This window comes from Rhincodon typus, chromosome 19 (genome assembly GCF_021869965.1).
Source record: "Rhincodon typus isolate 14 chromosome 19, sRhiTyp1.1, whole genome shotgun sequence".
Classification (NCBI taxonomy): domain Eukaryota; kingdom Metazoa; phylum Chordata; class Chondrichthyes; order Orectolobiformes; family Rhincodontidae; genus Rhincodon; species Rhincodon typus.
In genome coordinates this window covers 56,708,106-56,730,163 of record NC_063350.1, presented here as the reverse complement: position 1 = coordinate 56,730,163, position 22,058 = coordinate 56,708,106, and the positions used below count along the sequence as shown (strand labels likewise).

Sequence of the window (22,058 nt, the reverse complement as noted above, 5' to 3'; positions counted from 1 at the left end):
CTCTCCCACTGCAACTCTCTCGTAATCTCTTCGGCCTTGAAACTGCTCGACCACGTCCTGAAGCAAACCAGGTACTACAGCCACAACGTACGGAACCGGATCATCCCCAGTGGACTACAGTCCACATTTAGGCCTTCCCAATTTGGCCCCAACCGCAACAATGTCTGCATTCAGAACATTGAGATCCTTAAAACGTTTCTCCCTGCGCCCCATTTCTGAAGAAGGGTCTAGGCCTGAAACGTCAGCCTTCCTGCTCCTCTGATGCTGCTTGGCCTGCTGTGTTCATCCAGCTCTACACCTTGTTATCTCTTAATCTGAATTCCTTTACCTGATTTGAGCTACTCGTAGTTCCAGACCAACGCCTGTCAGTGGTATGATTGCCACATAGGAAATTCCATGTCATTGGGCATGGGTTTTGTGGGTCCTTGTGTAGCTGATGAGCCCGTTCCTAGAGCTAAATCTCAATTGACACTTGTTTCCTCGAGATACTTTCCCATTCTTCCTTTTGCTGTAAGGTGTTCTGAGTTGTGACCCTTCTTATAAGAGGTTCTTCCAAGTTGGTTTCTTCTGGATGAGGATCTCCTAGGTATTGATGTCTATATTGCATTTCTTGAGGTAAGTCTTCAGGGAGTCTGTGAAGTGCTTCTTTTAGTCCTCTTCTTGTTCAAGTGTCTTCCTTAAGCTGGGTGAAGAAGCTTTGCTTTGGTAGTTGGAACTTGGACATCCTAAGCATGTTGCTGGCCCAGCAGAGTTGGTTTAAGATGTTAGTGGCTTTTATGCTAGGATGCTGATATTAGTACTCCCAGCTGATGTGGAGCGTTGATGGTATTTCTCCACGGCTTTAAAGTGGTGTCTATACAGTTCAGCTGTGGAGCCATATAGAAGAGTCAGAAGGATGACTGCTTTATACACAAGGTTCTTGGTAAACAGTATGGTTGGCACGGTCATTGGACGCCCAAGGATGACAGTCTTCAAAGTGGCACTTACACATTGGATGGAGTGTTGGATCTCCACATCCATGTCAGCCTTAAATGTGGGTTGGCTCCCCAGGTAGGGGAGATGTTTCATGTTTTGGACAGGTTGACTTGAGTCTTGAGCTTGAAGCTGAGACTGATTGTTCAGTATGCTTCTGCAAAGGCATTAAGCAAGGCTTGAAGATTCTCCTCAGAGAGCAGAGATCATGTTGTCATCTGCATACTGAAGTTCCAGAAACAAGTTGGGTGTCATTTTCATCTTGGATTTCATGCAGTTCAGTATGAAAAATTTATCTTCCATCTTGCAGACAATGCCCACACCACTGGGAAGCCTGTTCCTGACAAGGTGAAGAATGGTGGCAATGAAGATGGAGAAAAGGGTGAGAGCGATGACACCACTGCTGACTCCTGCCTTGACTGCAAAAGATTCTGCCACACTAGCATTGGGGAGGACCATCGCCAACATCTTTTCATTGGGGAGACTGAAGATGTTGATGAATATCTCTGGACAGCTGGCCTTTGACAGCGTCTTCCATAGCACTTCCTGATTGCGTCAAAAGCTTTAGTCAGATTGACATAGGCCATTGTTGTAAAGTGAAAGATGGCTAAATCTGCCCCGACTAACCTTGACCAGTTTTCAATAATCTTTTAGTTTGTGTGTTACGTGGTGAGATTGACAAAGGGGACAAGTCAAGGGGACTCCTATAAAGGAAAAGCAATCTATCATTGTACTTTAATTAAACTCCGTCAATTTCTTTGTAGGACTCTTCATTAAATAGTCTTAAATCTACACTAGCTATCTACCTCTGACGTGTGCTTCTGAGGATTCGCTACATCCTGTCCAAAGGTTCCCCCCCAATCGCTGTATATGAACCGTTTGTCCAAAAAGACTGGTATTAACCATTCAGTAAGGCTGTGTCATGCTGTTCCTCTGTCTTTGAAGGTTGGCTGATGTTTTGGGATCTGAAGTCAGTCTGGCCTTCTCTTGTCTAGGGATTGTTCTGGTCATCTCCCTGTTGTCGCCTTCTGAATCTGATGATGCAATGGGGTACAAGGAGCCAAAGATGCTGTGCAGCTCAGCTGACTGTTAAAGATGCTCTTTTTGGAGAAATCTTTGAAGAATGTGCAAAAGGCAGAGAACTGGAGCTCTAGGTTGCCTGTTTTATCCTTCTCTTCATGTACTTCTCAAAGTTTTTATGGTCTATGTCTAGTTCTAGCATTGTGCAGGGGCAGGAAGATCCAGTGAGGTGAATACTTTCATATTTAGAGGTCGCAAATCATTGTTTGACCCCTTTAACTGCCAAGTGCTGTCCTTATTACCCTGTGCCTCTGGCATACTGAGATGGGTGCCACCAAGTCAGCACAGCATTTTTCTAGCAACGTAGGCTCACTGCAGGTATAAACAACGTGTCCATTAGCACCTGGCCAGGCAGTCCCAGGCCTGTTTGACTTCGATGGGGATAACACAGCAGGCCGAGCAGGAAAGCTGACGTTTTGGACCTAGACCCTTCTTTCCTGCTCCTCTGATGCTGCTCGGCCTGCTGTGTTCATCCAGATCTACACCTTGTTATCTCAGATTCTCCAGCATCTGCAGTTCCTACTATCTCTGACTTTGATTGTCCAAGACAAGGCTGTATGAATATTGTCTGTTGCAGCTGTGCAGTTTGCAAATTGCAGAGTCCAGGTAGGTTTAAACTTGGCTTCCACGTTTCAAGTTTTTAATCCATGCTCGTGAGAAAATATCAGTATTTCTGTCACAATCCTGGACATAGTGAGTTACCTGACCATACCATGTAGAATGGTTAGTGTTGTTCCTGGCATTTCTCTTGGAGTTATCAAGCAGTGATGATCATATCCATAGTTTCATGGAAGGATTTCTTCAGAAACAGGGAGAAGGTGCCTAGAGGGGATTCGGCAATGATCTTCCTGGTGATGGAGAGGAGGGAGATTCCTTAGTAGTTCCCACAGTCCACTTTATCTCCTTTCTCGAAGACAGTGGTGATGGCAGCATCCTTGAGCTCGACAGGGATTTCTTCTTTGTCCCAAATTTTCTGGAACAGTTAATGGAGATGACGGATAAGCTCTGCTCATCCAAGTTTGAAAATCTCTGGAATTTTGTCTACTCCTGCCATTTTTCCATTCTTGGTTTGTCTAATCTTGTCTTCAACTTCTGCCACACTAGATGGGAGTCTGAGATCATCTTTGATGAGGACCGAGAGGATTTCTGTGATTTTTATTGTGGTTTAGGAGTTCTTTGACATTTTCTGTCTCTCAGAAGGGTGCTGTCCTTACTCGACATGTCTGTATATTGCCTTGGTGACACTGAAGAAATGCAGAAGTTGTGCTTTTCAGGAAGGAGTTGCAGCTCCTTAGCTTTTGCAGTCCACCATTGGTTCTTGATTTCCCTAGTTTTTCTTTGTAACTCCATCTTTGCTACTTGATGAGTTCACCTCTGCCTCGATGGTGGTGATGCTTTGCCAGGCACAGACTGTTTTCCTCCTCTTGTTGATTTAGATCTTGGATGTTGTGGTCATTCTCATTGAATCAGTTTTTGGTGTTTCCTGATGTTGTAGTTAATGGTTTCTTCACAGCATGAGATACTGATGTCTTTCAGCTCTTTCCAGATTTCCTTCACACCATTAAAATGAGCTCTTTGGAAATTTTGGTGAAGATGTCTTTGGAAGTTCACTAGCCTGCCCTACTTTTGAAGCTGCCCAACGTTGAACCTTTTTCTGAACTGTCTTCACATGCTTCTGGTGGAATTTGATAGACATTGAGGGATGGATGAGGCAGTGGACTCTCCAGCAGTTGTTTGCATTGGTCATCACTTTTTGATAATGAGGGAACATCCTCTCGGCCTCAGGATCAACCAGTGGTGTAGTCAATCGTGTGCCAATGCTTTGAATGTGGATGCCTCCATGAAGTCTTGAATTTATCTTGTTGGTGAAACAGTGTGTTGCTGGTGACTAGCTGGTGTTCCACACATGTTGTGAGCAGAAGAATTCCATTGATGTTGCAATTCCCCAACTTCCTTTTCTAATTGTTTCTTTCTAGAGTTGGGAATCCTTTCCAACCTGGTGTTGAAGTCTCCAAGGAGGATATTGGTGTGTATGGTGTCCAAGGTAGAGTAGAAGTCTGCCTTGGACTAATCAAGGGTTGGGGCTTAGGAACTCATGACCATTGCCTGTTGGCTCTTGGCAGTTTTCAGAAAGAGAGTCTATTGATACCAATATGGACCTCCGAGTTGGTTGGCAAGTTTATTCATGATGGCAAATCCCATTCTATGAATCCTGGGTTGATTTTCGCGTGCAACCCCCACTGTCTTCCTTTAGCTACCATTCACCTGCTCTTCAAGTCTCCTGCAAGGCAGCAATGTCAGTGTGAAATGTCCGAGTTCATGGGAACAAAGGCAGTTCTTCATTCTGGAAGATTGTTTGGCTCATTGTACGTGAGGGTTCTGAGATTGGGTTCACTTTTTTGTTTTCAGACCGCCTGATGAGATTTTCCAAATGGGTTGGAGACGAAGCAGGCTATTTTTCGGGTACCTTTTCAAGCCCCTTCCCCATGTGAGATGAGCAGATTGGATAGTGGATGCTGAAGAGGGCTGCTGGGTCATGAAGAAAGCTGCCACTACACGTTCCTGTTCTTGTTCCAAGGGTGAAACAACTGAATCAAACACCACTGCCCATGTGCTGGTCTGAAAACAGTGAGCTCAATCTAAGACTCTCTCAACTCTGTCTCTCACCTCTTGTCACTCACCACAGGGCTTGTGTTGTGTATGTCGTTGGGGGTGGTTGAATTCCTGTAGGTAGACGCCTTGTGCGAGACATCTTAATTGTGCAACAGTACGCCCACAATGTAGACGTACTATCCTTGACAGAGGGTAGATCCAGTTTCAGTGGCAATGACACCCCAATGACTGGAGATCTTCCTACTGCTGCTGCCTTCATCTGCCATTGCAGCTGTTGATATCATAAGAGTATCTCCTGCCTGGGTTGCTGTTGAGGACTAGTTTTAGATTGCATTGTCTGGTTCCTTACTGCCATAGTGGCCCTGCCTGGAGTTGAGAACTCTTGGCGGCATCATTCTTTGGATCAATGGAGCACTCAAACTTCTCCACCTCAGTAAGGTGGCAATCCACAGACAGGTACAGACCAACAGCGGTGAGTTTTAACTGCCTTCTGAAGTGGCCAAGCAAACTGCTCAGTTTGAGGGCAAGAAATGCACCGACATTTCCATCAAAGAATGAAAAAGAAGGCCATATTTGCTGACGCCACCATGTGGTGTCTTAAGTGTGTGAATAAAGTGGATTTTGAGTGACATGGCCCATGTCCATGGGGCAGGAGGGGTGATCTGGTCTTGAAATGGAAGGATGATGAGGTAGGCCTGGGTGGAGGGGATGTCCTGGCCCTCCTTTCTCCTCCCTCTGGAGGGTATCTCCTGACCAGTGTTCCACGTCATCCCCACTCTTCACCAGCACATAGGCAGTGGAGTTTGACTCAGTCATTTTGCTGAGCCCCATTTCAGAAGTATGCGCAATTCCATGTGCTTGTGCAGTGCTGCATTTGTGGACAATGAACTTAACGTTTGTGGATGCGTATTTGAAATGTCTTAATATTCAAGGCAATCAGCCAAGTGCTGGAAAGTGGGATTAATATAGATAGGTCCACAGACTGTAAGATATAGGAGCAGAATTAGGCCTTTTGCCCATCAGGTCTGCTCCACCATTTGATCTTGGCTGACTTGTTTCTCAACCCCGTTCTCCTGCCTTCTCCCCATAACACTTGATCCCTTTAGAATCTATCTATCTCTGTCTTAAATGCACTTGATGACTTGGTCTCAACAGACCTCTGCAATAATGAGTTCCCCTAATTAACCATCCTCTGTCTGAAGAAATTCCTCCTCCTCATTTTCTAAAGGGTCATCCTATCACTCTGAGGCTGTGCCCTTGGGTCCTAGTGTTTCCTACTAGTAGAAAAATCTTGTCCATGTCCATGCCTCTGGTGGCAAATAACGCCTGCAGAACTCCATTAGTCACCGGCTGCAATCCTGTAAAAGACCCCTTTATCCCCCCACACTGCCTTCTGCCAGTGAGCCAATTCTGTATCCATGCCAGTGCCTTGCCCAAACACCAGGGGGTTTGTATTTTGCAGCATCTTGTCAAAGGCATTTTCTGTGGGCATTTGATCGGCCCAAGGGCCTCGTGTGCTGTGAGACTTTGACTCTAATGGATACTGTATAAGTATCTAAGCAGTTGTGAATGGAGCTGAACGTTGCATAATCATCCAACATCCTCTCCTCTTATTATGGAGGGAAGATAATTAGGCCTACAGCCACTGTCCTGAGGAACTCGAGGACTCTTGTGGTGCAGTGATGGTGTCCCTACCTTCAGACCAGGTGGCCTGGATTCAAGTTCTACCTGCTCAGAGGTGTGCAATAACATCTATAAATAGATTGATTAGAAAGTACCTACTCTGGGGACTACTACAGAGATATTTGTCCTCCATCTATTTTCCTTTGTGCCAGATATGACTGCAACTTACAGAGCGTTTACCCTTGATTCCCATTGAATTCATTTTGCCAGGGGTCCAATGCAATGGATTTGACAACCAATGTACACGGTTGAATGAATGTGCAGAGTAGGATATAAGGAACCACGTGTGAACTAAAGCATAAATTGGGAATAACTGCAGTGTGTGAGTGTCACTCGAGTGACAGTGTAAGATACAAAAATGCAGAGCACTGTAGAAATATATAGTATAGGTTTGGAATAATTGCAGATTGGGAGTTACACAGGGAAGAAATAAATAAGTTTTAGAACAAAGTTAAAGAAATCCATGTTTAATATTTTGCAGTGGAGTGACTGAAAATTTCAATCTATTTTGTTTCAGGACAAATGCAATTTTATTGGAAACTGATGCAGCAAAAAAGTGGGTAAACAAATGGGGATTTCTGGTAACTGAACGTGATAAGGTAATGCCATTCCCAATCTCTGGAATCTGAGACGAATAGGATGTAAAGGTGTTGAGAACAATATGTCCCTTTTTTAGTTTAAGTTTATATTTTGTACTTTGTTTAGAAGGTGAATACTTTGCTCATTATTTTTAGAGTTTCATTTGAGAGATTTAGGATTTGCTACCAGAAGTCTGGAGATTTGAATTGTATATACACATTTTCACAAGGTGGTCAGTGTCCTTAAAAGTAAGGTGGAGAAACAAAACTATTTTTGGTGGGGTCAGAGTGGCCACAGGACACTAGTCCACTTCCATGGAAGTGACTTGTTGGGCTGAATTGTTCAAGGCCCCAATTTGCCCCCTCTCCCAGCCTGCGAAAGTGCCTAAAAGGGGATACCACTAGGTACTCTGCAGCAATTGAGGGGCAATTGGTTATTAATAAATGAGAAGTGATATTTTTCCCCTGCCTGCTGGGACAATCAGAGATCTGGCCCCCTCCAGCACATTGGGATAGAAGCGTGTGACCATTGGATTGGAATTTGGGTGAACAGGCGAAACTTATGCCTTGCCCACAATGGCAAGCTTGGTCATAGGGCAGCAGGTGGGTATCTTCTCACATTTCCACTTCCACATTTTCCCAACCTGCCAACAATTGAAGTGCTTAGCTGGGTAGAGTCACAGGAACAGACATTTCGGCCCGACTCATCCATGCCAACCAAGTTTCCCAAACTAAGCTAGTCCCAATTGCTGCATTTGGCCTATGTTCCTCTAAACCTTTCCTATTCATGTAACTGTCCAAATGACTTTTAAATGTTGTAATTGTACCTGCATCTACAACTCCTTCTCGTAGTTCGTTCCAGATATGAACCATCCTCTGCGTGAAAAGGTCTCTTTTAAATCTTTCTCCTCTCACCTTAATATGACCCCTAGTTTTGAGCTCCCTCACTCTAGGGAAAAGACCTTTGCTATTCACCTTATCTATGCCCCTCATGATTGCGCTGGTATTAACCCAGCAGTGGACAGGGTCTCACCAAGATGGGAAAACATAGGCTACCCTGGGGGAGGGGGTTGAGGTTGGGGGAGAAGGGTCCCATGTAAAAAGGCCTGATCAAGCAATCTGATATTTGGAAGAAAGAACGTGTTGAAAGCCACACTATTGGCCTTGCTGTTTTACTTTTCACCTGTGACTCTCCTCCTGCCCTCACTCCCTCCTGACCTTGCTGCCAAACCCTTCCCCTGTGATTGCTGTCCTACCCGCGTTTAACCCTGGCCTGGGATACGCTGACGATCCCTGAATCCACTGATGCATTACTAGCGCCGTTACCTCCCTGGTGGTGCTACTGTTTCTGGCTTTTGATAAGTTGATACCTTTCTGGGATTGGATGGGTTTCTCAGATTTACTTCACTACTGGGGCTTGTCTATGTGAGAATATAGCTACACGATGAATGGAGTGTAAGTGACTTACCTGAATGTCTTACACTTTTGATGACTAAGACCTCACACCACCCAAACTTGAACTTGTATGATCACTCCTTCACTGTCAGTCGGTTAAAATCCTGAGACTTCCAAAGCCAGCAGGATTCTGGGTGTACTTTGATCCTATAGACTAGACACTTCAACGTGGCTCCCTCCCATCACTCCCTTGGGGGCAATTCGTATTGGGCAGTAAATGCTGGATTTAACAGCAACACACATCCCTAAATTGAAAACCATGCTGACGCTCTATGTCCAGACTGATTTAAAGGAAGAAGGTAGCATCTTACTGCGGGGAGACGCCATTAGGACATGAAGTGGTGCAGAGGATAAGTTGGTGGGACCTGTAAGAAGTGCGTAAAGGATTTGTGATTTTTTTTTTCTAACATTCCCGTAATTCGTGGCCATGAAACTAAGTAGGGTTCACTTTTTTCTCTGTGGGGTATGGGTATCCCTGTTAGGGCCAGCGCCCGTTGGTCTCGATCAGTTAAGAGTCAACCACATTGGTGTGGGTCTAGAGTCACATGAATCAGACTGGATGAGGATGGTAGGTTTACTTTTTTAAATTGGTTTGTGGGACATGAGTGTCACTGGCTGCACTGGAGTTTATTGCCCATCCCTAGTTGTCGTTGAGAAGATGGTAATGAGTTGGCTTCTTGAACCATTACAGTCCATGTGCTGTAGGTAAACCCACCATGCTGTTAGGAAGGGAACGAAAGGATTTTGACCCAGCAACGGTGAAGGAATAGTGATGTATTTCCAAGTCATGTTAGCGATGACTTGGAGAACTTCCAAGTGATGTGGTGCCATGTATCTGTTGCTGTTGTCCTTCTAGAGGGAAGTGGTTGTGGGTTTGGAAGATGCTGACTAAGGATCTTTGAATTTCTGCAGTGCTTCCTGTAGATCGTACACACTGTTGCTACTGACAGCCACTGGTGAAGGGAGTGAATGTTTGGGGATGTGGTGTCAATCAAGCTGGCTGCTTTTTACTTGATGGTGTCGAGCTGCTTGTGTAGTTGGAGCTGCACTTATCCAGATAAATGGGGACTATTCCATCACACTCCTGACTTGTGCCTTTGTAGATGATGGACAGGCTTTGGAGAGTTAGGTGAATTACTCGCTGCAGTATTCTTGGCCTCTGACCTGGTCTTGTAGCCACTGTATTTGTATGATGAGTCCAGTCATTTTCTGGTCAGTCGGATTCCCAGGATGTTGATAGTGGGGAATTCAGTGATGGTAATGCTATTGAATGTCAGGGGGTGGTGATTAGATTTACCTCTTATTGGAGATGGTCATCGCCTGGCATTTGTGTAGTATGAAGATTAGTTGCCATTTTTCAGCCCAAACCTGGATATTGTCTGGGTCTTGTTACATTTGGACATGGACTGCTTCCTTGGTGTCTGTGGAGTTGTAAATGGTACTAAGCATTGTGAATTATTCAATCATCATTGAACATCCCCACTTTTGACCTTGTGATGGAGGGAAGATCATTGCTGTAGCAGCTGAAGATGATTGGGCCTTGGGCACTGCCCTGAGGAACTCCTGCAGAGAGGCCCTGGAGCTGAGATGACTGGCCTCCAGCAACCACAACCGTCTTCCTATGTGCCAGGTATGACTCCCAACCAGTGGAGAGTTTTCCTCTTGATACCCATTGACTCCAGTTTTGCTAGGACTCCTTGATACACACTCTGTTGAACCTTGTCTTGATGTCATGGACTGTCACTCTCACATCATCTCTGGAATTCAGCTCTTTTGTCCATGTTTGAACCAAGGCTATAATGAGGTCAGAAGCTGGGAGTCCCTGGTGGAATTCAAACAGAGCTTCAGTGAGTGGGTTATAGCTAAGCATGTGCTGCTTAATAGCACTGTTGATACTTTCCATCACTTTACTGATAATCAAAAGTAGACTGATGGGGTAGTAATTGGTCGGTTGATTTGTCTTGTTTTTTTGTGTACATGACATACCTGAGCAATTTTCCACATTGTCGGATAGCTACTAGTGTTGAAATAGCTAGTACTGGAATAGCTTGGCTAGGGGTATTCTGGAGCCTAAGTCTTCAGTACTATTTACGGAATGTTGTCTTAGTGCCCTGAAAGGCTATTAGGACATTAGTGAACTAATTAAAGAAAAATACAACAATTAGAGTTTAATAATCGCCTTTATGTTCCAAACTAATTCATTAAATTTTAGTTCCACAGGCGACTGTCCTAGGATTTGAGCATTAGCCTGGGGATCCAGGTTCCTCTCCCAGTGACATTACCACTACAGCCCCTGATAGAGTCTGGTGTTAAGGATTTTGAATTGAGTTTTGAGAATCTTGACCTCTTCAGCCTTGATCAGGAATGTAGAAGAGATGTGTGCAGGAATTGTTAGGGCTGTGATTGAAATATTAATATACATTAAATTGCAAGATAGGAACATTGGGACCTGGGATAAAACTAGTGAGGGGAAAGTATTTTTAGGATCAATTTTAGGAATTACTTTTTCAAATGTAGGATAATTTTACACAAAATTCTTACATGGAGTACTTTGCAGGGATTCTACCACAGGCCTCCTAAGAGTCAAAGGGTGATAGAGGAGCAGATATGTAAGCAAATTATGGAAAGGTGTGAGAGGAGTAGGGTTATAGTTGTAGGGGATTTTAGTTTTGCTTACATTAGCTGGGAAAAACTTAATGTGAAAGGATTAGATAGGGTGGAATTTTTAAAGTACATCAATAGAGCTATTTGTGCCAGTACATAGTCCTATTAGAAATGGGGCAGTGCTAGACCTAATCCTAGGGAATGAAGCCAGTCAAGTGTTTGAAGTTTCAGTGGGTGAGCATTTTGGGGCTAGTGACCATGATTCTAAGTTTCAAAGCCAATGTGAAAAAAGGACAAAGGACAGTGCAGAAGTTGTCTAAATTGGGGGAAGGCCAATTTCAATATCATTAGACAGGATCTGGCAAACATTAGACTGGGAGCAGTTCCTTGCAAGTAAGTTTAATTTGGAAAGTGGTGTAGTAAGAATTCAGGGCCACGTGCTCCTCCTAAGAGTGAAAGGTGAAGACAGCAAGTCCAGAGAACCCTGGATGTCAAGGGATATCGAGAGTTTGATGAAGAAAAAGGGAAGGAAGGAAGTGTTAGGTACAGAGCATCATAAATATGGTGGACCCTTTTTTTTTTTGGAAAAGGTGTGTAGGGAATGCTTGTAAAAAGAATGTAGAGGGCAAAGTGCGGCCACGAAATATCTTTGGCAGATAGGGTTAAGGAAAACTCTCTCAAAGCATTTTATAAAATATGTTAAGAGGAAGGAGTAGAGCATATTAGAGACCAGAGGAGGAGCAATTGTACGTGGAGCCAGATGACGTGGGTGAGGTCTTAATATTTCTCATCTGTATTCACAGAGGAGAAAGACGTTTGTAGCTGGGATTTTCATCTGGGATGAAGTAGTTCTAGAATATGCTAAGATGTTTTAGCAGGAGTAAAGGTGCATAAATCGCCAGCGCCTGATGAGATATATAACTGGATGCTATGGGGGAACAAGGGAAGAGATTTCTGGGGCCCCGGTGGAGATATTTAATACTTGCTGGTTGCAGGTGAAGTGTGAGACTGGAGAATAGCTATTGTGGTTTTTTTTGTTCAGAAAAGGTCAGCAGGAATCGTCCAGGTAATTAGAGACTAGTTAGTCTGACGTCAGTATTAGGGAAATTATTGGAAAAAAATTCTAAAGGACAAGATTAATTAACACTTCAAAAGGCAGGGATTGATCAGAGATAGTCAGCATAGATTTTGTTAGAGGGAGATCCTGCCTGACTAATTGAGTTTTTTGAAAAGGTGACTAAATTTATTGAGGGTTGAGGAGCTGATGTGATTTACATGGACTTCACTAAGACATTTGACAAGGTCTCACATGGAAGGCTGGTCCAAAAGGTCTGAGCCCATGGGAGCCAAGGCAAGTTAGCAAACTGGTTACAAATAGGAGGCAAAGGGTGATGTTGGAGGGTTGTTTTTGTGATTGGAAGCCTGTGGCCAGCGATATACCAGAGGGATTGATGCTGGGGCCATTACTATCTATTATGTACATTAACAATTTGTATGTGAATGTAGAAGATTTAATTAGTAAGTTTGCAGATGACACAAAAATTGATGTTGTTTATAGTGAGGAGGATGGTCTCTGGCAATAGTCTGATGTTGATTGGACAGAGCAATGACAGATGGAATTTAATCCTGGTAAGTGTGAGGTGATGTATTTACGGAGGTGTAATATGGGAAAAACATACACAATGGATGGTAGGTCCCTAGGGAATACTGAGGAACAAAGAGACCTTGGTGTACAAGTCCATAGATTGCTAAGGTGTCAGCACAGGTAGACAAAGTGGTGAAGAAGGCATATGAGATGCTTGCGGCCTTTAGCTGGGATGGAGAATATAGACACAAGGAAGTCTTTTTATAACTTTGTGAAACATTGGTTAGGCCACAGATGGAATACCATGTGCAATTCTGGTTGCCACACTCACAGAAGGATGTGCTGCTTTGTTGGTCGGTATAGACATAATGGGCTGACAAGAATGTTCTGATCTAAACATGTGTAAACTCAGCTAATTGTTCAAACTGCTAAATGGAGTAATGGACACTAAAACCCAGACAGCATTTCAGAAATAATTGGTGTATCTTGGCAGATGTGGTAAATGGGCCATTATCAGGTGATCTTGTGATATCTACACAAAAAATAGTTTTGGGAGGCTTCTTCCCACAAAAAGGAGCGGAAGGAATATTCTTCTAAAACTGCTGGGTAAGGTCAAATGAAAATCTCAAATCTGCAATTGATGGATTTTTCAAAGCTAGCTGTGGAAATAAGGGTAAATTGGATTGATCGACCATGATCTAACTAGTAGTAGAACTGATTTCTTACTGCAACTTGCTGAGACTGCATTACCTACTGGTTAGTTATGAGATCCCAGTTCTGATTGTTCCGACTCTGGCGGGGAAGGATCACTTTCACTCTGCAATATGACCACGTGCAGTCAATGGCATCATTGGCTGTGATAAATCTGTAGAACTTAAACCAAAAAGAAGCAAACACATTGCTGGAGGAGTGTACTATAGGCCCCATAACATCCAAGAGAAATGGAAAGGCAGATATGCAAGTAAATTTCAGACAAGTATAAACTGGGGTAGTCATAGTGTCCAAACAAACCTGAATGCCCTGGTCGACCCACTGTCTCCGCCTGCTGCTGCCCCACTGAACTTATCTCCACCTATCTGGACTCCATTTTCTCCCCCTTGGTCCAGGAACTCCCCACCTACGTCCGTGACACCACCCACGCCCTCCACCTCCTCCAGAACTTCCAATTCCCCGGTCCCCAACACCTCATCTTTACCGTGGACGTCCAGTCCCTATACACCTGCATTCCCCATACAGATGGCCGAAAGGCCCTCCGCCTCTTCTTGTCCCGCAGGCCCGACCAGACCCCCTCCACTGACACCCTCATTCGCTTAGCCGAACTCGTCCTCACCCTCAACAACTTCTCTTTCAATTCCTCCCACTTCCTACAGACAAAGGGGGTGGCCATGGGTACCCGCATGGGCCCAAGCTATGCCTGCCTCTTTGTAGGTTACATGGAACAATCCCTCTTCCGTACCTACACTGGCCCTAAACCCCACCTCTTCCTCCGTTACATTGATGACTGTATTGGCGCTGCCTCGTGCTCCCACAAGGAGCTCGAACAGTTCATCCACTTCACCAACACCTTCCACCCCAACCTCAAGTTCACCTGGACCATCTCTAATACCTTTCTCACCTTCCTGGACCTCTTTGTCTCCATCTCGGGCAACCACCTAGAAACCACCATTTCAAGCCCACAGCTACCTAGAATACACCTCGTCCCACCCACCTTCCTGCAAAAATGCCATCCCCGATTCCCAATTCCTTAGCCTCCGCCGCATCTGTTCCCAGGATGAGGCATTCCACTCCCGTCCATCTCCAATGTCCCTGTTTGTTAAGGACCGCAACTCCACCCCCACTGCCCCCAACTCAGTGGTCGAGAACGCCTTCCACCGTGTCTCCCGCAATTCATCCCTCACACCCCGTCCCTGCAATAACAATCAAAAAAGAATCCCCCTCGTCCTCATTTACCACCCCACCAACGTCCGGATCCAACGCATCATCCTCCGACACTTCCGCCGTCTGCAATCCGACCCCACCACCAAAGACATTTTTCCCTCCCACCCTTATCTGCTTTCCGGAGGGACCGCTCTCTCCGTGACTCCCCTGTCCGCTCCGCACTCCCCTCCAGCCCCACCACACCCGGCACTTTTCCCTGCAACCGCAGGAAGTGCTACACTTGTCCCCCACCTCCTCCCTCACCCCCATCCCAGGCCCCAAGAAGACTTTCCACATCAAGCAGATGTTCACCTGCACATCTGCTAACGTGGTATACTGCATCCGCTGTACCCGTTGTGGCCTCCTCTACATCGGGGAAACCAAGCGGAGGCTCGGGGACCGCTTTGCAGAAAACCTACGCTCGGTTCGCAATAAACAACTGCACCTCCCAGTCACGAACCATTTCAGCTCCCCCTCCCATTCCTCAGATGACATGTCCATCCTGGGCCTCCTGCAATGCTGCAACGATGCCACCTGAAGGTTGCAGGAACAGCAACTCATATTCTGCTTGGGAACCCTGCAGCCCAATGGTATCAATGTGGATTTCACAAGCTTCAAAATCTCCCCTCCCCCTACCGCATCCCAAAACCCGCCCAGCTCGTCCCCGCCTTCCTAACCTGTTCTTCCTCCCAGCTATCCCCTCCTCCCACCTCAAGCCGCACCCCCATCTCCTACCTACTAACCTCATCCTGCCCCCGTGACCTGTCCGTCCTCCCTGGACTGATCTATCTCCTCACTACCTCCCCACCTACACTCACCTTTACTGCTCCATCCCCGCCTCTTTGACCTGTCTGTTTCCTCTCCACCTATCTTCTCCTCTATCCATCTTCTATCCGCCTCCCCCCCTCTCTATTTATTTCAGAACCCCCTTCCCCTCCCCCATTTCTGATGAAGGGTCTAGGCCCGAAACGTCAGCCTTCCTGCTCCTATGATGCTGCTTGGCCTGCTGTGTTCATCCAGCTCTACACCTTGTTATCTTAATCATAGTGTGAAAGGTTTAGAGAGTGGCATTCTCAAAATGCATCCTGGACAGCTTTTTAAGCTAGTCTGTGAAAAGGCCTCGCAAGAGAAGGGCAGTCCTGGACTTAGCTGTCGGTAATGAAACCAGACAAGTGGTTGAAGTATCAGTGTTGGGCAGTGATCATGGGCCTGAAATCCATGTTCTAAACTGGAGGAAAGCTAATCTTAATAAGATCAGATATGATTTGGCCAGAGTGGTCGAGGAGTAACACTTTTTAGGTACACCAAAATGGAAAGTGCTGGAGAACCTCGGCATTCACCAGAATGGATCACTGATCATTGGGGTCAAAATATTAACTTTTCTTTTCTCTACAGATGCTATCAGACCTGCTGAGTTTCTTCAGCACTTTGTTTCAGATTACCACCATCCGTAGTTCTTTGTTTTACTTTTAGGTAAATTTGTGTCAGGGCAGTGGGATACATTCAAGAACGAAATAAGAAGAGTATAGAACAACATCTTCAAATAAAGAAAGAGGGTGGGTCCAACAAATCCTGTGAACTCTGGATACCAAGTGATATGCAGGATTGATTAAAGAGAAAAAAGGAGGCTTATGGCAGATACCAAAGGCTTAAAATGGCAGAAGCCCTTGAAGTACAGAATATGCAAGAAGGAATTTGAAAAAACTAGAAAAGCAAAAGGATAATGGCAGGTAAAATCCTAAGCTATTTTACAAGTACATTACAGGAAAGTGTAGGGCCCATTAAGGACCTCAGTGACAATTTGTACGTGGAGCCAGAGGATGTAGCTAGAGTTTTAAATGAATACTGTGTGTCGGTGCTCACCAGTGAGAGGGACAATATGGCTATAGAAATCGGAGAAGGATTGTTATAATTAAGAAATTTAGCATAGAGAGAGAGAGAGGATGTTCTGAGCAGTCTGGCAGGCTTAGAAGTGGATAAAAAGTCAGGGCTGAATGAAGTGTGTCTGAGATTGTTGAACAAGGCAAGGGAGGAAATATTTGGCAATAACTTTCAATTCCTGTCAGGCGACAGCACTGGAAGAAAGCCAGCTTGGTACCATTTTTCACAAAGGGAGGAAGGGATAAACCAAGAGATGATAGTCAGTGGTGGGGAAGTTATTGGAAGCAATTCTGAGGGACAGAATTTGCATTTGGAGAGACAGGGATTATTCAAAAACAGGCAGCATGGTTTTGTTAAGATCACATCTCACCAAATTGGTTGAATTTTTTGAAGAGGTGACCAGGTGTGTAGACGAGGGCAATGCATTTGACATAGCCGCCTTCAGCAAGGCTTTCAAAAAGGTCCTGTATGGGCTGCTGATTTTGAAAGTAAGAACCAATTGGATCCACAGTTAGCTGTATGGCAGGAAGTAGGATGATGGTCAATGAGCGTTTTGACTGGAAGCCTGTGTCCAGTTCCACAGGGGATCAGTATTGGGGTCCTTATTAAAAACCAAAAGAACTGCAGATGCTGTAAATCAGGAACAAAAAAGAAGTTGCTGGAAAAGCTCAGCAGGTCTGGCAGCATCTGTGAAGGGAAAATCATAGTTAATGTTTTGGGTCCGGTGACCCTTCCTCAGAACTGGACACAAAACATTAACTCTGGTTTTCTTTTCACAATGTTTTGGGTCCGGTTCTGAGGAAGGGTCACCGGACCCAAAACATTAACTATGATTTTCTCTTCACATGCTGCCAGACCTGCTGAGCTTTTCCAGCAACTTCTGTTTTTGTTGGGGTCCTTGCTGTTTGTTTGTGGAATTTTCACTTTTGTTGGAGGGATCAATAACTGGGAGCATTGATTTAAGGTAAGGGTGAGGAGATATGAGGAAAACCTTTTTAATCCAGAGGGTGGTGGGAATGTGGAACTCGGCCTGTAAGGGTGATGCAGGCAGAAATTCTCATATGTTTGAAGAAATATTTAATGTGTATTTGTGATTCCAAAGTTTTCAAGGCAATGGGCCAGGTGCAGGAAAATTGGATTAGAATAGTTAGGCAGTTGTTTTTGACGGTGCAGATGCAATGGGCTGAAGGGCTTTTTTTAAGGTCTCTATGACTCTGACAGTGCAAAAAATGCTTGCTCCAATAATCATCAGCAGAAATGCTGCTGAGGAGGCTTCAGAAGTGAAAAGGCTGGAACCCCAGCAGGAGCAGGGTTAAAAGCAGAAAGGGAAGAGGTGGGTGGATGCCTAGGCTCACGGGCTGGGAGAGGTGGGTATGTGAGTGGAAATGGGTCGCAAGGCCCTGGAAGGAGTAGGTGGTGATGGCCTGCTCTAGCAGAGGGCAGCCAACACAGGGAGGGTGGGGCAGTCACAATGTCTGTTGCACTGGGAGCAGGTATGAGGCATGCACCGGGAGCTTGCCGCCTTTCCGTATGCGAGTGAGGGAAGGTTAAGGGAGGAGATTGGAAGGCTGCAGGGGGAATGGTAGAGAGAGGGGGCTGCTTGAAAGTAAACTCTCTTTCTCTGTTGTGTAGGCAACTTTGTTTTACTCCCTACAGGTGCATCTTTAGACAGCTGCTTTCTGTCACTTGGAAATGGCATCAACTTTCTTTCTGCTCTTCGTTCCACCTAGAAGTGACATTCATAGGATGTGGAGGTGCTGGTATTGGGCTGGAGAGGACAAATTCAGAAGTCACACCACACCAGGTTATAGTCTAACCGGCTTATTTAAAATCACAAGCTTTTGGAGCACTGCTCCTTAAAGCTTGTGATTTCAAATAAGCCTGTTAGACTATAACCTGGTGTTGTGTGACTTCTGAATTCATAGGATGTTCAGCTCTGTCAGAGACAGGGATTTGCAAGGATGTTGCGGTTGGTCTCCCTGTTTCCACGGGAACAGGAAACTGATCTGCATTTCCCCTCTGACCATCCATAGGTCTCCTGCATGGAAACATGTAAGAGGGTGGTCATTATTGTGGCATTGTGCTGTGCTGCCCCACCCCACCCCTCTGAGTGAATAGTCTATCAACACGCTATCCTAGTTCAGACTTGGCAAATGCCCCATTAGATCAGGATAGCCAAGGAGCAAGAAGGATGGGGAGGAAAACTGGCAAAACTTGCCTCGCATACATGACCTAACTCTGAAGACGCTAACTTTTTTAAAATCTAAATTAAAATTTGAAGTCCCTCACTATAATGAGCACTTTTTTTACTTTCCTTTCAGATTGAGGCTGAACAGGAGAAATTGAGAAATAAATGTCGACTGCATACCCCAGATCACCTGAAGGTTCGACCTGCATCACCCATCAGCAAGTACATCCAGGTTAGAAGTGCCTTTTATTCAATCACTGAGTTTTGGATCTGCCATGTTGATAAACAGTATCTTTATGTCACGCAGATTACAGCTTCTTCACCACACTTCTGTTAAAAACCATTCGTCATGTCAGTGGGTTAAAATCCTAGAAATCCCATGAGTATCTTTTCCATACAGATTGCAGTGGATCCAAAAGGCAACCTGAAGGCAGGTCTGACCTACAGTGCTATAATCTCCACTAGAGGCTGGACAATGAGGCAGTTGCCTACTCCACTCCCATGTGCACCTGTTACATATAATGTTGCCCTGCTATAGAGTCATGGCACAGCACAGAAAAAGGCTCTTCAGCCCATCGTCTCCTCGCCATTCAAAACCAACCACCTAACTATTGCTCCTATGATGCTGCTTGGCCTGCTGTGTTCATCCAGCCCTGCACCTTGTTGTCTCACCTAACTATTCTAATCCCTTTTTCCAGCACTTCGCCCATAGCCCCTTATGCTTGGCATTGCAAGTGTACTTCTTAAATACTACTTCACTATTTGAGGCTTTCTGCCTTTATCACCTTTAGAAACCGAGTTCCAGATTCCCACCCGCCTTCTGGGAACTGCACACAGTACTCTAGCTTTGGCATAACCAACTGTTATTACAGTTCCTGCATAACCTCCCTGCTCTTAAACCCTATGCTTCAGTTGATAAAGGTAAGTATCCCAAATGCCCTCTTCACTTTTTATCAACCTGTCCAAATAACTTAAGGGACTTGTCTACATGCACACCGAAGATCCTACTGTTCATCATGTATTTCCTTGCCTGTTTGTTCTGTTCAAGTGCACCATCTCAGTTATCCAGATTGAATTCCATTTCCCACTGCTCAGAACGTCTGGCCAGCACATCTGTAGTCTGTTGTAATATTAATGTATCCTCCTCCATTATTGTATCATCTGTGATTCCTAGCCCATTCCAGACATATCTCTTCTAGAGAGGTAAAATCACAAAAACTGGGCTAAGGAAGGTGGAGTTGTGCAAGTGGCAATCCTGTAAAGTGAGAATTAATCCAGAGCTGGCAGAGTGCACCCTGCCCGTAACTACTTCATCGTAAGGATATACTCCCAACTCTGTTGGGGATACAGATTACATCCGGTGAATGCCAGCTGCACCCTGAGATCACAAATAAAAAGAGCATTTTCTTTGACATGAAACAAAGAACATCTGGCAATGAAATATGAAACGGGGGGCGGGGTGTGAATAACTACAAATTTACATTAATGCTGTGGTTTTACTTATGCAAGAGTTTGAATTTGTCATTCTCATTCCACAATGCACCCAGTGGCAAACCAGTCAAATTCCTGTCACCTACACCATATCTTGAGCCCCATGCACTAAACGCAGCTCTTCTTACCAACCTGACAGTACAACAACTCCTGCTCCTCATTTCCATAATGCTGTCATCCCTGTATCACTCTAAAGCCTCGTTATTTTACGTCTGTAACTCTCTATTTCTGCAGTTGTACCACGTGTACAGATACTTGTGTTTTACCCATTTTATCTGTTTCCATCGCCCGTGCATTTGTGATTGATTTCTCTATCCTTTATCTCTAACCATCTTCATTTCTCAATCTAATCAATGTTACAGACAGAGGGGCATTCTAGCACAGAAGAAGGCCATTTGACCCAGCCAGTCCAGCCCAGCGCTCTGTTCAACAATGCAGTCAGTCTCATTCTGGCAGAGTCCTGCTCATTTATTCAGTTTGTTCCATCCAACTTTCTTTTGAATTATTGTCACCACTTGCACCACCACCACCGTAGGCAGCAAGTTCAAGGACTCCAGTTCTTCCTCCAATACCTGCTGTATCTCTTGCTCAAACAAAAACTCTATGATCCCTAGTCCTTATGCCATCAATTCATGGGAAAAGGTTTTTTGTTCACCTTATCTAAACCTTTCACAATCTTGTAACAGCTCCATCAGATCTGCCAATAAGAATAATTCCAGCCTTTCCAGCCTAGTCTTGTCGCTGAAATCCCTCATTCTTGTAATTGAGCCGGTAACTTTCCTCTGCATCTTCTCCAGGATCTTCACATTGAAACATACAAATCAGGAGTAGGCCATTCAGCCTTTCAAGTGGCTTGCCATTCGATAGGATCATGGCTGATCTTTAGCTCCATGCCTTACTCCCACTTTCTCCCATTGCCTTTAAAGTCTAAAAATTTATCTCTCTTTCTTAAATATATTCAGTGACACGGCCTCCTGTGGTTGCAAAGCAGGTTCCACACGTTCACTATCCTTTTAAGTGAAGAAGCTTTTCCTCAACTCAGTCCTAAAGGATCAATCCTGTATCCTGAGTCTGTGTGCCCAGTTCTAGACTTACCAACCTGGGAAAACATCCTCCCTGCATCCAATCTATCCAGCCCTGTTAGAATTTTGTTTTAATCAGATTTCACTGAACGCTAGTGAGTACAGACTCAATTGATCCAATCTCTCCTGCCATCCCCAGTATTAGCTGAGTGAACCTATGGCAAGTATAACTTTTCTTGGGTATGGAGAACAATGTAGAATTGTTACGGTGCAGAAGAAGGCCATTCCGCCCATCGAGCCTACACTGGTTCTGTTGGGAATGTAGGAACACGAGTAGGCCATTCAGCCCCTTGAGTCTGCTCCACCATTCAGTGAGATCATGGCAGATTTGTAATCCATGTACCTTCCTTTGGGCCATATCCATTAAACCCTTTGCTTAGCAAAAAAGTGTCTTAGATTTTAAGTTAGATCCTGCATCCAGTGCCATAGTGGAAGAGATTTCCAAACATCTACCATCCTTTCTGTGTAGAAGTGCTTCCTAACATCTCTTCTGAATGGTCTGTGCCTAATTCTCTGTATACCCTATGTAGCCTAGTTCTAGAATCCCCAACCTGTGGAAATAGTTTATCTTTATCTCCCCTATCTTTTCCTGTTAATATCTTGAAGTCTTTGATCAGAAGTGATGGCCCAGTGATATTATCACTTGACTTTTAATCCAGAAACCCAGATAATGTTCTGGGGGCCTGGGTTTGAATCCTGCTGTGACAGATGTGGAATTTGAATTCAATAAAAATCTAGAATTAAGAGTCTGATGATCGGGAATCCATTGTCGGAGAAATTCATCTGATTCACTAACGTACCTTAGGGAAGAAAACTCCAATCCTTACCTGGTCTGGTCTACATGTGATTCTAGACCCACAGCAATGTGGTTGACTCTTAACTGCCCTCTGGGCAAAGAGGCACACGCCCCCACTCCCCCACTCGCCCCC

General features: G+C 44.9%; 1 protein-coding gene across 1 annotated transcript in view; it reads left to right on the top strand.

The window, feature by feature from the left end:
- The first annotated feature begins 592 nt into the window (after window positions 1–592).
- The window catches only part of LOC109935850 (uncharacterized protein C20orf85-like), a 22,786-nt gene continuing 1,320 nt past the window's right edge, over window positions 593–22,058 (top strand). The window contains exons 1-4 of the mRNA XM_048608198.1: window positions 593–615; window positions 1,343–1,354; window positions 6,866–6,947; window positions 18,690–18,788. Of these exons, the coding sequence (XP_048464155.1) occupies window positions 593–615; window positions 1,343–1,354; window positions 6,866–6,947; window positions 18,690–18,788 (216 nt within the window). The remainder of the gene's footprint in view (window positions 616–1,342; window positions 1,355–6,865; window positions 6,948–18,689; window positions 18,789–22,058) is intronic.